Source organism: Chiloscyllium punctatum, chromosome 4 (genome assembly GCF_047496795.1).
Source record: "Chiloscyllium punctatum isolate Juve2018m chromosome 4, sChiPun1.3, whole genome shotgun sequence".
NCBI classification, from domain to species: Eukaryota; Metazoa; Chordata; class Chondrichthyes; order Orectolobiformes; family Hemiscylliidae; genus Chiloscyllium; species Chiloscyllium punctatum.
In genome coordinates, this window is record NC_092742.1 from 95,049,833 (window position 1) to 95,063,489 (window position 13,657).

At 42.0% G+C, this 13,657-nt stretch overlaps 1 protein-coding gene across 1 annotated transcript in view; it reads right to left on the bottom strand.

The window, feature by feature from the left end:
* LOC140476552 (neutral alpha-glucosidase C-like) overlaps positions 1-13,657 on the bottom strand; it is a 117,796-nt gene that overhangs the window by 15,797 nt on the left and 88,342 nt on the right. The window contains exon 22 of the mRNA XM_072569334.1: positions 123-236. Coding sequence (XP_072425435.1) covers positions 123-236 — 114 coding nt within the window. The remainder of the gene's footprint in view (positions 1-122; positions 237-13,657) is intronic.

Below are 13,657 nucleotides of genomic sequence, written 5' to 3' on the forward strand. Positions count from 1 at the left end.
TCCATGTGTCATGACTCCCATATGCACAACTATGAATATGACTATTCATTTGACTTACTTATCTTAACATGTTTATGGTAACATCCCAAAAATACAATATACAGAGCAGAAACAGCCATTACCTCAGAATCCAGTGCAATATATAAAGCATAGGAAACCATCTCCATAGCCTTTGTGGATCTCAACACTTGTGTCTTCCTGGGGATGATGGTGCCTCCACGCTGATAAATGGGTATCTGTAATGAAACTGGTTATTGCAAAAAAATTGCAGAAAAACAAAACCCTATTGGTATTGGTGGAGGGGGGGGTGGGGGGGGGGGGGGTGGAGGGGGGGGGCGGGATCGCCATTACAGAAAACATGATCTTTTTCTTCTTCCCTGATTCTTTACTGTATTACAGGGCAAATTACAGTGTTCAAACCAAGACTGTATCCATTTGATTCAAGTTAAGGGACAGGAATAGAACCTATAGTACATTGCTGGGTATTTACTATAGACTGTCAAATGCTGGGGAAAAAGAAGAGGGAGGAAATCTGTAGGTACACTGCAAAGAAATATAGAAATGATCTAGCAGTAGTAGTAGAGGATTTAAATTACTCTAATGTAGATTGAGGAAGGAAATGGTGGAAAATAGTGAAGTAAAATAGTTACGAATTCCCTAAAATACTTACAGGAGAATTTTGCTGAATGAGTATTATTTTAGCTTAATAAGTAATGAAGTATTGCTAGATCTAGTTCTGGAATGAAGAACCTGGAATGTGTTCCAAGACAAGAATATCTGGATAAGAGTGATCATGCTATTATTAGGTTTAAAGTGGTTACAGAAAGGGATAAGAAAAAAAATAAAGCTGAAGGAAAATTTTCAGAGATATTGAAACACCATCAGCCATAGGTGGACCAGAAGCAGAAACTAGCCATCATTCTAAATCATTGGTGGGAAAATACTTGGATGTATTTTTAAAGATAAAATTAATTCTCACACGGATGAAAGGTAAGCCTTGTCTGATTATTCTGATAAAGTAACGGAGTTGATAAGATTAGTTCCACAGACGTTTTTTGGGGGGCTAAATTAGATAAGGATGTACAATTAACCCATAAGCATTGAGTGAAATGCAGGTAACATGCCAGCTTTTCAGTTGGTTGCACTGACTCTGCGCAAAGGGAAGAAGCATTATGGCTCAGGAGATGCTGGGAATCATGCAGAATGTGTAGTTGCTATGTTTTGCAGAACAGAGGAATGGCAAAATATGGGAGATCATTGGGTCAGCTGCTGCACTGGAAATCTTAGCTGAGACAGAGAAAGAGAGGTGTCATCTATGAAGAGGTCCAGAAACCCTTTGGACACATGTGCAAAACTCAGCTTGAGTAGATATTGATGAAGTTCAGTGGCACTGAAGATTTGTATTATCTGCCATAAAATGTTTAATTATCTCACAAGACCAGTTAACATTAATGAGCCTACCTTCAATCCCATATCCATCCAAATGTGCCACTACCCTCAAATTCTGCTTAATTCACCCATTTTCCTTTTTATCCACAAGCATTTCTACAAACTAGCAATCATACCCAACATTTATAGCTTTGCCTCATACATTTAGCAATTCCACCAGCTTCACAGGTTATACATACAGCCATCTATTCAACAGTGGCAGCTGCATATGCAAAATGCACAATACACACTGATACATTACACTCTCTTGCAAGGCAAGGTGGCAACTCTTGGAGGCAGCAATTGCTAAGGTCATGAACTCTGGCAGAGCTGAAACCAATGAAGATGGTGCTATCCTAATACCTAATCCTTCTTCTCACATTCCAGTTTCCTAACAAATCATAATCTGTTTTGATTTATAAACCACACAAGTACCCATCACTTACATTTGGACCCTCAACATAGTTTTGTTTTGAGATACCTGAAAGGAAACCTGGCCAGTAGAGGAACACCAACACAATTTTTGTCAGCTCAGACATTGACACTGTGCATATGTATGAAGAGAAATCTGAGGTAGGATCAGCACATAGTAAGAGACTATGGCGTTAACATTCTGAAGGCAGAAACAGTAAAGGTGTCAAACTCAGCGAAAGGTGAAATCAAACACCAATTCCACTGCAGGTAACTAAGATGAGGATTTCAAAGGTATTGACAGAGATGGGTAGGCACCACATAATGTCTGGTGTAATGGGAAGCCTGCCAGATAGCCACTGTTCAATGCTAAGGACCAAATGAGCACAAGGCTTGTTACAAAGTTTGGTGTCCATCCTTCCCAGTGTGGAAATGGTGGTTAATTTTGTTCAGACACTTGTAGGCCCAACCATGATACAGCATTTGATGGACAAAATCCCAACTTCCATTTTAGCATGAGTAGCAGCCACCAAGGTCTGAGTGCTGCTGAAAGCTCAGACTGCTGATGTGCAAGTTCAGCTTGAGGCAATGGAAGCACAGAGTGCTGCCATCATGGCTGTAGATTACTCTGAAAAAAAGGGGTTTTCTATGTATCATAGGTATCTTAGTATTCTGCCTTCCAAAGGATTACTATAAGCTTATGAGGTTCTGTTGCAAAAATGTTGCAAACATCTCACGTTCAAGACTAGGAGGATCCAGAAGTACAAATAATCATCAATTTTGTTGCTTTTACAATCATTCCTTACTCTTAGTTGTGGCTGAGTTTGGTGTCAGACTTCAGTGAGGACATCTGATTGAATTACGGACATTATTCTTCACTGAGATTCTCACAGGAAAACTGCTCCCTGAAGACGCAGGGTGGATATGTCTTTCGGCTGAGAATCTTTCTTTCTCTTTTCTTTCCATAGCTTATCTTGTTCTGTATGTCATTGAGTCATAGAGATGTACAGCATAGAAACAGACCCTTCAGTCCAACTCGACTACACCGACATGATATCCTAAATTAGTCTAGTCCCATTTGGCAGCATTTGGCTCATATCAGTCTAATTCCTTCCTATTCATATATCTATCTAGATTCCTTTTAAATATTGTAATTATACAAGCCTCCACCACCTCTTCTCGCAGCTCATTCCAGAGATAAACTCCCTCTGTCTTAAAACATTGCCCTTACATTCATTTTATATTTTTCCCCTCTCACTTTAAATCTATACCCTCTCGTTTTTGACACAGTTACCCTGGGGAAAAGACCTTGTCTATTTACCCTACTCCATGCCCCTCATGATTTTATAAATCTCTATAATGTCATCTTTCAACCTCTGATGCTCTAAGGAAAATCGACCCAGCCTGTCCAGCCTCTCCGTATCGCTCAAACCCTCCAACCCCTGCAACATCCTTGTAAATCTTTTCTGAACTTTTCAAGATTCAGAACGTCTTTCCTGCAGCATGAGATCAGAAGTGATGCAGTGTTCCCAAAGAGGCCAAACCAACAGCCTGTGTATCTGCAACATGACCTCTCAACTGCCATACTCAATGTACTGTCAAATAAAGACAAGTGTACCAAACACCTTCTTCACCACCCTGTCTACCTGTGACTTCACTTTCAAGGAGCCTGCACCCCAAAATCTCTTTGTTTGGCAACACTCCCCAGGACCTTACCATTAAGTGTATAAGTCCTGCCTGATCTATCTATCCAAAATTTATCTAAATTAAACTCCATCCACCACTCCTTGGCCCATTTGCCCATTTGATTAAGATCCTCTTGTACTTGAGGTAACCTTCTTTGCTCTCCATTACATCACCAATTTTGGTGACATCTGCAAACTTACTAACCATATCTCCTATATTCACATTCAAATCATTTATATAAATGACAAAAAGCAGTGGTACCAGCACCAATCCTTGTGGCACACAGGTCACTAGCCTCCAGTCTGAAAAGCAATCCTCCACCACCACCTTCAAGCCAATTATGTATCCAAATGGCTTCCATTGCCTGTGTTCCATGATCTAACCTTGATAACCAATCGACCATGATGAACCTTGTTGAACATATTGCTGAAGTGCAATGGACAATGTCCACCACTCTGCCTTCATCAATCCTCTTTGTCACTTCTCCAAAAAGCTCAATTAAGTTAGCCAGACATGATTTCCCATGCACAAAGCCTTGCTGACTATTCCTAATCAGTCCATGCCTTTCCAAATACATGTAAGTCTTCTCCCTCCGAATCCCCTCCAAAAAATTACTCACCACTGACATCAGGCTCACCAGTCTATAGTTCCCTGGCTTTTCTTTATCATCTTTCTGAAATAATGGCATCATGTTAGCCAACTTCCAGTCTTCCAGCATCTCACTTGTGGCTACTAATGTTCTGGCATCTCTCCCAGTTGTGCCATGTTGCATGTATATCTATGAAAAAAATTGCTCATTGATGTCTCTGCCTATAAAATCTGTGCCTGTGTGCTTCTCTCTCACTTCATCTGACAAAGGGGCAACACTCTGAAAGCTTGTGATTTCAAATAAACCTGTTGGACTATGATCTGGTATCACCTGACTTCTGACCTTGGCAAAAGTGAGGACTGCAGATGCTGGAGATCAGAGTCGAAAGTGTGGTGCTGGAAAAGCACAGCAGGTCAGGCAGCATCTGAGGAGGCAGGAGAGTCGACATTTTGGGCAAAAGCCCTTCATCAGGAATGACTTCTGACCTTGCCCACCCCAGTCCAACACCAGCACCTTCAAATTATGAGAAAATTGTTCATGCAGTAGACTTCAACTTAGGGAAAAGTCTTTTGTGTACTTGCTTCCACCACTACCTCTTGTAGCCCATTCCAGACACTCACCACTCTATGTGTGAAAAAGTGCCTCTCTGGACCTTTTTGTATCTCTCCCTGTCATCTTAGACCTGTTCCCCTACCATGGGAGAAAGCTGTTCGCTGACTACCTTATCTGTGCCTTTCATAATTTTATAGACCTCTATAAGGTCATCCCTCGGTCTCCTATGCTCCAGGGAAAAGGGTCCCAGCCTATTCAAGCTCTCCTTATAACAAACGTTCCAGTACAGGTAGCAACCTAGTAAATCTTTTCTGCACTCTTTCTAGTTTAATAATATCCCTTCTAAAGTAAGGCAACCAGAACTGCAGACAGTGCTCCAAATGTGGCTTCACCAATATCTTGTACAGCTGCATCTCCTATAATCAATGTTCTGACCAATGAAAGCTAGCATACCAAAAGCCTTCTTCACCACCTTGTCTACCTATGACTCCATTTTCAAGGAGCAATGAACCTGTAACCCAAGATCTCTTTGTTCTGTAATACTCCCCAGGGCCCTACCATTGACTATAAGTCCTACCCTTGTTTGCTTGGCCAAAATGCAACACTTTGCATTTATCTGAATTAAACTCCATCTGCTATTCCTCAGTCCCACTGGCCCAGTTGATCAAGATCTCACTGAATTCCCAGATAACCTTCTTCACCCTCCACTATACCACAAGTCTTGGTGTCATCCGCAAGCTTACTAACCATACCTCCTAAATTCTTATCCAAATCATTTATATAAATGATGAATAACAGTGGGGCCTCCAGTCTGAAAAACAACCTTCTACCATTACCCTCTGCCTTCTACTGTCAAGCCAATTTTGTATCCAGTTGGCTAGCTCTCCCTGAATCCTGAGAGATTTAACCTTACTCAACAACCTACCTTGCTAAAGTCCATGGAAACAGCATCTACTGTACTGCCCTCATCTACTTTCTGGGTCACCCCTTCAAAAAATGCAATTAAATTTGTGAGACAGGATTTCCCACGTGCAAAGGCAACTATCTCAAATGAATCCTTGCCTCCCCAAATGCACATAGATCCTGTCTACCCTCTAACAACTTCCCCGCAATGGAGGTAAGGCTCACCGGTCTGTAGTTTTCAGGCATTTCCCTGCAGCCTTCCTTAAATAACGGCCCACCATTAGCCACCCTTCAATCTTCAGGCACGTCACCCATGGCTGTCAACGATACAAATATCTCCACTAAGGGCCCTGCAACGTCCTCCCTCGCCTACCACAAAGTCCTGGGATACGTTTCATCAGGTCCTAGGGATCTTTCCTTGTTCTGATCACAATTCAGTGGCCCCTGCTAGATGATAACATACATCAGCTTTTTAAAATTTCTCTCAATCTTCATAGTAATTGAGGTGTAGAGAAATGTGGCTGCAAATTTGTGCACATGTAGTGGTGAAATATGTAAGCAAATAACCTACATTACTTTAGCAGGTCTGGCAGCATCTGTGGAGAGAAATCAGAGTGAACGTTTCATTTCGAGTGACCCTTCCTCAGAACTGATGGTAGCTAAGAAAATGCTTGGTTTATATGCAGAAGATAGGGTTAAGAGAGGGGGTAAGGAGTAAAGGATAGGTGGGAATAGAGCCCAAAGAGAGAGAGAAATGAACAGTTAGACAGACAAAGAAGTGAGTAAGGTTCTGGCTGAGAGAGTGAATAAGCTATTAATGAGGATTATTAGTGGCTAACAATGGGTTGTGTGTAATAGCAGATTATATGATAACAAGGCCTGGTGTGTGGGGATTTGGGTAAAGACACGGGAGAGCTCAAACCCTCAAGTTACTGAACTCGACATTGAGTCCGGAAGGCTGCAGGGTCCCTAAGCGGAAAACGAGGAGTTGCTCTTCCAGCTTGCACTGAGCTTCAGTGGAGCACTGCAGCAAGCCTGAGACAGAGACGTTGGACAGGGAACAGGTGCTGCGTTGAAGTAGCAGGCAACATGAAGCTCAGGGTTTTCTTTGCTGACAGTGTTTTTAACCTCCATTGGTTGTTGGACAAATGTTGGCCAGGCTATTGGAGATCTGACTGCCGCTTCAAAACATCACTGTGGGACTTACTGTACCCAAGTCGGAGAGTGGGAGAGGCCCCCGTCCAAAAGATAGCCCCTCCAACAGAGCAGCACCTCATCATCTCACTCAATGTAGAGGAAGGCCGAGATTTCCGCTGTATTGTAGAGTCTGCCTGATGTGACAGAGCTAGCACAGTGGGTGGCATGGTGGCTCAGTGGTTAGCATTACAGCCTCACAGCACCAGGGCCCCAGGTTCGATTCCAGCCTCGGGCGACTGTCTGTGTCGAGATTGCACATTCTCCCTGTGTCTGCGTGGGTTTCCTCCCACAGTCCAAAAATGTGCAGGTTAGGTGAATTAGCCATGCTAAATTGCCCGTAGCATTAGGTGTAGGAGAATAGGTTTGGGTGGGTTGCGCTTTAGCGGATCAGTGTGGACTTGTTGGGCTGAAGGGCCTGTTTCGACACTGTAAGTAATCTAATCTAGCCTGAAAGCGCAAGTGCCTCTCGAAACCTGACATTTTCTATTTATAAAATCATGAGGGGCATGGATAGGGTCTCATGGTAGGGCAGTCCAGAACTAGAGAGCATAGGTTTAGGATGAGAGGGCAAAGATATAAAAGGGGACTTTGGGGCAACATTTTCACGCAGAGGGTGGTGCGTATATGGAATGAGCTGCCAAAAGAAGTTGCAGAGACTGGTACAATTGCAACATTTAAAAGGCAGCTGAATGGGTGTATGAATAGGAAGGGTTGAGAGGGATATAGGCCAGGTGCTGGAAAATGGGACTAGATTCAGTTAGAATATCTGGTCAGCATGGATGTGTTGGACTGAAGGTCTGTTTTTGTGCTGTACATCTCCATGACTTTGACTCTATGAACTACTGCTTTAAAGATATGACACTGTATGAGAAGAGAATGTTGAGAGAAATCCGTGACAGAATCAGGTGACTAGTTCAGTGATGTCCGCATCAAGGTCATCTTACTCCGTCACTCATGGGGAAGTGATGACCCAGTGGCATTATTACTGGATTGTTAATCCAGACACCTAGGTAATGTTCTAGATTTGAATCAAGAATAGACTTTTCGGACAAAAACCATGCTCCTTGGATGCTGCCTGACTTGCTGTGTTTTTCCAGCACCACTCTAATCTTGAAGTTAATTTCCAGCATCTGCAGTACCCACTACTGCCAGTGTTCTGGGTTTGAATCCTGCCTTAGCAGATGGTGGAATTAAGAGTGTAATGATGATCATGAATCTATTGTCAATTGCCAGAATGACTCAACTGGTTTACTAATTTAAGGAAGGAAACTGCCATCATTATCTAGTCTGGACTACACGTGACTATGGACCACAGCAATGTGGCTGATGCTGAACTGCCCTCTGGGCAATTAGGGACGTGCAATAAATGCTAGCCTAGCCAGTGATATCTGGATTAGTGGTGCTGGAAGAGCACAGCAGTTCAGGCAGCATCCCTTAGCCAGTGATATCCTCAGCCTGTGAATGAATTATAAGAAAAGGTCAACCAGCCAATCCACACTCTCTTATCATATAATGTAAGATGTTGTTTGGCATTGAGAATTGCCCTAATGAATGCAAGACAAAAATGTCTATTGTCAGTAATACATTAGCTAAAAATTTTGATTATCCCTTTTAAATAGTGTTGATGATACTGTCTTTTCTTAATATGGATTCAGTTGTTGGAGAATCAGAGAAGAGACTGAAGGAGCTCTGAGCTTGAAATAGCAATGTGGCATCAAGTCAACATTGCATGTTGATAGGGGTCATGAATGGTCAGTTCTGAATAGTTTGGGTGGATGCTATCTAACAAGTTTACCAAGGTGGCATGCAAAACAACTGACAGCAGAAATATGTGCACATGCATCAGAAGCTATTTTAGTCCCAGACAGCACCCAAACAGTGGGTATGATTGAATTAAATGTAATCCTAATAGACTTGCAAAAGAAATTTGATAAAGGCTTATTAAAAACAGAAGCACATCGTCTCAAAGAGATGGCAGTAACTTGGGTAGTAAACTAGTAAAGGTTAAGAAGGCGAAAATGATTTTTTCTGATTGGAGAGAAGTATGTAATGGTGTCCTCTAGGAGTTACATATAAATAAATTTGATTTGTGCACAGAGTGTAATTTTGAAGTCTAATATGATTCAAAACTTTCCAATGTAGTAAATAAAATGACAGCAGCAAACTTCAGGAGAATATCCAGCCATTGGTGAAAATGTGCAGGCACAGGGCAGATGAAATTTAATGCAGGCAAAAATGAAGTGAAGAATTTAAGAATTTAAGAACAACAACATGTAGTAGCAGTTTTAACTCATGATATTAATTTGAGGGAATACCATGAACAAAGGAATGTGGAGATATATGAGCTTATATATTTTAAGATAGCTGAAAAATGAAGAAGCAGTTATAAAAATGTTTATGTTGCAAATATGGGTATTGTCAAAAAAAATGGGAGCCATCCAGAAACTTTAGAAACCAAGGAAAAACATAAATGGAAATATTAAGTACAACTCTGGGCATCATACTTTAGAAAAGATATCAAGGTTTTGGAGAGGGCTTGGAAGAGGTTTGCTAACACGATACCAGATTAAAGATTTTCAGTTATGGAGAGTTTGGAAAAGCTTGTATTATCCTTATAGCAGAAAGCATTAAGGGCAGGCCTATTAGAGGTATTCAATAGTAAGGAAACCTACATCCTCTGGAAAGTGGGTTGATAACCAAATTAAAATAATTGACAAAATAACTAGAAGGAGTGGAGGAGAATGATTTTAACACTGAACTCTGTTAAGTTGTTAAGTATATTCATTAAAAGAGTGGAAAAGTGTGGCACTGGAAAGGCACAGCAGATCAGGCAGCATCCAAGGAGCAGGAGAATCGACCTTTCCGCCTTAAGCCATTCCTGATGAAGGGCTTATGCATAATACATCAATTCTCATGCTCCTCGGATGCTGCCTGACCTGCTGTGCCTTTCTCGTGCCACATTTTTCCAGTCTAATCTCCAGCATCTGCAGTCCTCACTTTCTCCAAGTCACAAAAAGAGTAATCAACTTAGATTCCACTGAACTTCTCCAAAAGTTATTGGGCACAACTAAAATTACAGTTATGGGGAAAAAGCTGTGGCGTGGGCACTTTCAGAGATGCAACACAGGCAAGACAGATGAAATAGTCTCCCTTCTGCTTTTGGATTCTGTGATGTTCTGCATTAATGCTCAATGTGTACACATATACACCACCTTCAGCTGCTTTATCAATAACCTTCCCTCCATCATAATATTAGTTACGGGAACACTTACTGATGATTGCACAATATTCTGTAACATTTGTGACTTCTGAGATATTGAAGCAGTCTAGTCTATATGCAGGAGGACCTGGGGAACATTCAGGCTTGGGCTAATAAATGGGGAGTATGATTTCTGCTACACATATTTGGCAATGGCCATTTCCAGCACAAAAGAATTAACGACTAGATTAATCTTCTTGACATTCAATTATCTTACTATGGTTGAATCCCATAGTATCAACACTGTTGGGAGTTACCAGAAACTGAAATGAACCAACCAGATGGACACTTTGATTACAAGAGCAGATCAGAATTTGGGACTCTGTGAAAAATCACTCATCTCCTGATTCTTCAAGACTTGCCCAAAGGCACAAGTCAGGAGTGTGATGGGATACTCTTCACTTTCCTGGATTAGTGCAACTCCAACAACATTCAAGAAGCTCAACACTATCCACAACAAAATCAGTTTCTTGGTTGACACCTGACCTACCATTTTCAATGTACACTTTTTCACCATGAACCCACAGTGGAAGCAGTGGTACCAAGATGCACTGCAGCAACTCAGCAAGGCTGCTCTGCAGCACCTTCTAAACACATGATCTCTGCCAACTAGAAAGACAAGGGTAGAAGCTGTATGGGAACACCACCACCTGCAGGTTTCACTCCAAGTCACAATCCATTCCAACTCATCCTTCACATGTCATTGGATGAAAATCCTGGAACTCTATTCCTTACAGCACATGGACCTACACTGCATGGACTGCAGCAGTTTAAGAATTTCACTCACCACAAACCTTCTCAAGGGCAACTTGAGATGACCTAATACTGACCTAGCTAACAACATCCACATCCTCTGAAAATTTAATAAAAACTTTTAGATTGTAAATAATACCATAAACAGCAACGTATAAAGTTAAGAAAAACATGGGGCGGCATGGTAGCTCAGTGGTTAGCACTGCTGCCTCACAGCGCCAGGGACTTGGGTTCGATTTCAGCCTTGGGCGACTGTCTGTGGAGTGTGCACATTCTCCCCTTATTTGCATGGATTTCATTCAGGTGTTCCAGTTTCCTCCCACAGTCCAAATATGTGCAGTTCAGATGAATTGGCCAAGCTAAATTGCCCAGAGTGTTCAGGGTATATGTAGGATATAGTCATGAGAAATGTAGAGTAACAGGGTAGGGGAATGGGCCTGGATGGGATACTGTTTGGAGGGATGGTGTACTTGTTGAGCCTAATGGCCTGTTCCCACACTGCAGGGATTCTATGATATTACAAAATAATACTAACCCTAACAAATGGCAAATTTTGTTTTTTATAGGCACCTATTCTCAGCATCACCTTCTGTAAAGTTTGCATTAAACTGTCTTACGTTTTTCCCAATGAAGTCCCAGAATTCCTACTCAACTGATGATATATTTCCATTTCCCAGTGTGCCTCTCTGACAAATGTGGTTGATAAGGTCACAATTTAACGTTAATTTATGCAGTGGGGTTCCACACTTGTTAGAGACTGAACCAAAACCTCAATCTCTTTAGTCATCCAGCATTCCCTATACCGACCAGCCTTTCTTTTCACCCTGACAGGAAAGTATATTCCTGTTAAGGTGAAAGGAAAGGCTGGTCGGTATAGGGAATGCTGGATGACTAAAGAAATTGAGGTTTTGGTTAAGATAAAGAAGGAACCATATATCAGGCATAGACAGGATAGATCAAGTGAATCCTTAGAAGAGTGTAAAGACAGTAGGAGTATACTTAAGAGAGAAATCAGGAGGGCAAAAGGGGACATGAGATAGCTTTGGTAAATAGAGTTAAGGAGAATCCAAAGGGTTTTTACAAATACATTAAGGACAAAAGGGTAACTAGGAAGAGAATAGGGCCCTTCAAAGATCAGCAAGGCGGCCTTTGTGTGGAGCCGCAGAAAATGGAAGAGATACTAAACAAGTATTTTGCATCAGCATTTACTGTGGAAAAGGACATGGAAAACATAGAATGTAGGGAAATAGAGGGTGACACCTTGAAAAATGTCCATATTACAGAGGAGGAAGTGCTGGATGTCTTGTAATGCATAAAAGTGGATAAATCCAGGACCTTATCAGGTGTACCCTAGAACGCTGTGGGAAGCTAGGGAAGTGAATGCTGGGCCTCTTGCTGAGATATTTGTATCATCGATAGTCACAGGTGTGGTGCGAGAAGACTGGAGGTTGGCTAACATGGTGCCACTGTTTAAGAAGGGTGGTAAGGACAAGCCACGGAACTATAGACCAATGAGCCTGACGTCGGTGGAAGGAATCCTGAGGGACAGGATGTACATATATTTGGAAAAGCAAGGACTGATTAGGGATAGTCAACATGACTTTGTGCGTGAGAAATCATGTCTCACAAGCTTGATTGAATTTTTTGAAGAAGTAACAAAGAGGACTGATGAGGGCAGAATGGTTGACGTCATCTATATGGATTTCAGTAAAGCATTCGACGAGGTTCCCCATGGGAGACTGGTTAGCAAGGTTAGATCTCATGGAATACAGGAAGAACTAGCCATTTAGATACAGAACTGGCTCAAAGGTAGAAGACAGAGGGTGGTGGTGGAGCATTGTTTTTCAGACTGGAGGCCTGTGATCAGTGGAGTGCTACAAGGACCGGAGCTGGTTCCACTACTTTTTGTCATTTATATAAATGATTGGGATGTGAACATAAAAGGTATAGTTAGTAAGTTTGCAGATGACACCAAAATTGGAGGTGTAGTGGACAGCGAAGTTGGTTATCACAGAGTACAATGGGATCTTGATCAGATGGGCCAATGGGCTGAGAGGTGGCAGATGGAGTTTAATTTAGATAAATGTGAGGTGCTGCATTTTAGGAAAGCAAATCTTAGCAGGACTTATACACTTAATGGTAACATCCTCCAGAGTGTTAATGAACAAAGAGACCTTGGAGGGCAGGTTCAGAGCTCCTTGAAAGTGGAGTCGCAGGTAGATAGGATAGTGAAGAAGGCATTCAGTATGTTTTCCTTTATTGGTTAGAGTATTGAGTACAGGAGTTATACAGGACATTGGTTAGGCCAGTATTGGAATACTGTGTGCAATTCTGAACTCCTTCCTATCGGAAAGATGTTGTGAAACTTGAAATAGTTCAGAAAAGATATACAAGGATGTTGCCAGGGTTGGAGGATTTCAGCTTTAGGGAGAAGTTGAGTTGGCTGGGGCTGTTTTCCCTGGAGTGTCAGGGGCTGAGGAGCGACCTTATAGAGGTTTACAAAATCATGAGGGGCATGGATAGGATAAATAGATAAAGTCTTTTCCCTGGGGTTGGGGAGTCCAGAACTAGAGGGCATAGGTTTAGGGTGAGAGGGGAAAGATATAAAAGAGACCTAAGGGGCAACTTTTTCACGCAGAGGGTGGTACGTGTATGGAATGAGCTGCCAGAGGATGTGGTGAAGGCTAGTACAATTGCAACCTTTAAAAGGCATCTGGATGGATATTTAATAGGAAGGGTTTGAAGGGATACGGGCCAGGTGTTGGCAGGTGGGACCAGATTGGGTTGGGATATCTGGTCGGCATGGACGAGTTGGACCGAAGGATCTGTTTCCGTGCTGTACATCTCTATGACTGAAGCAATGAGTAATCTCCTCTGTT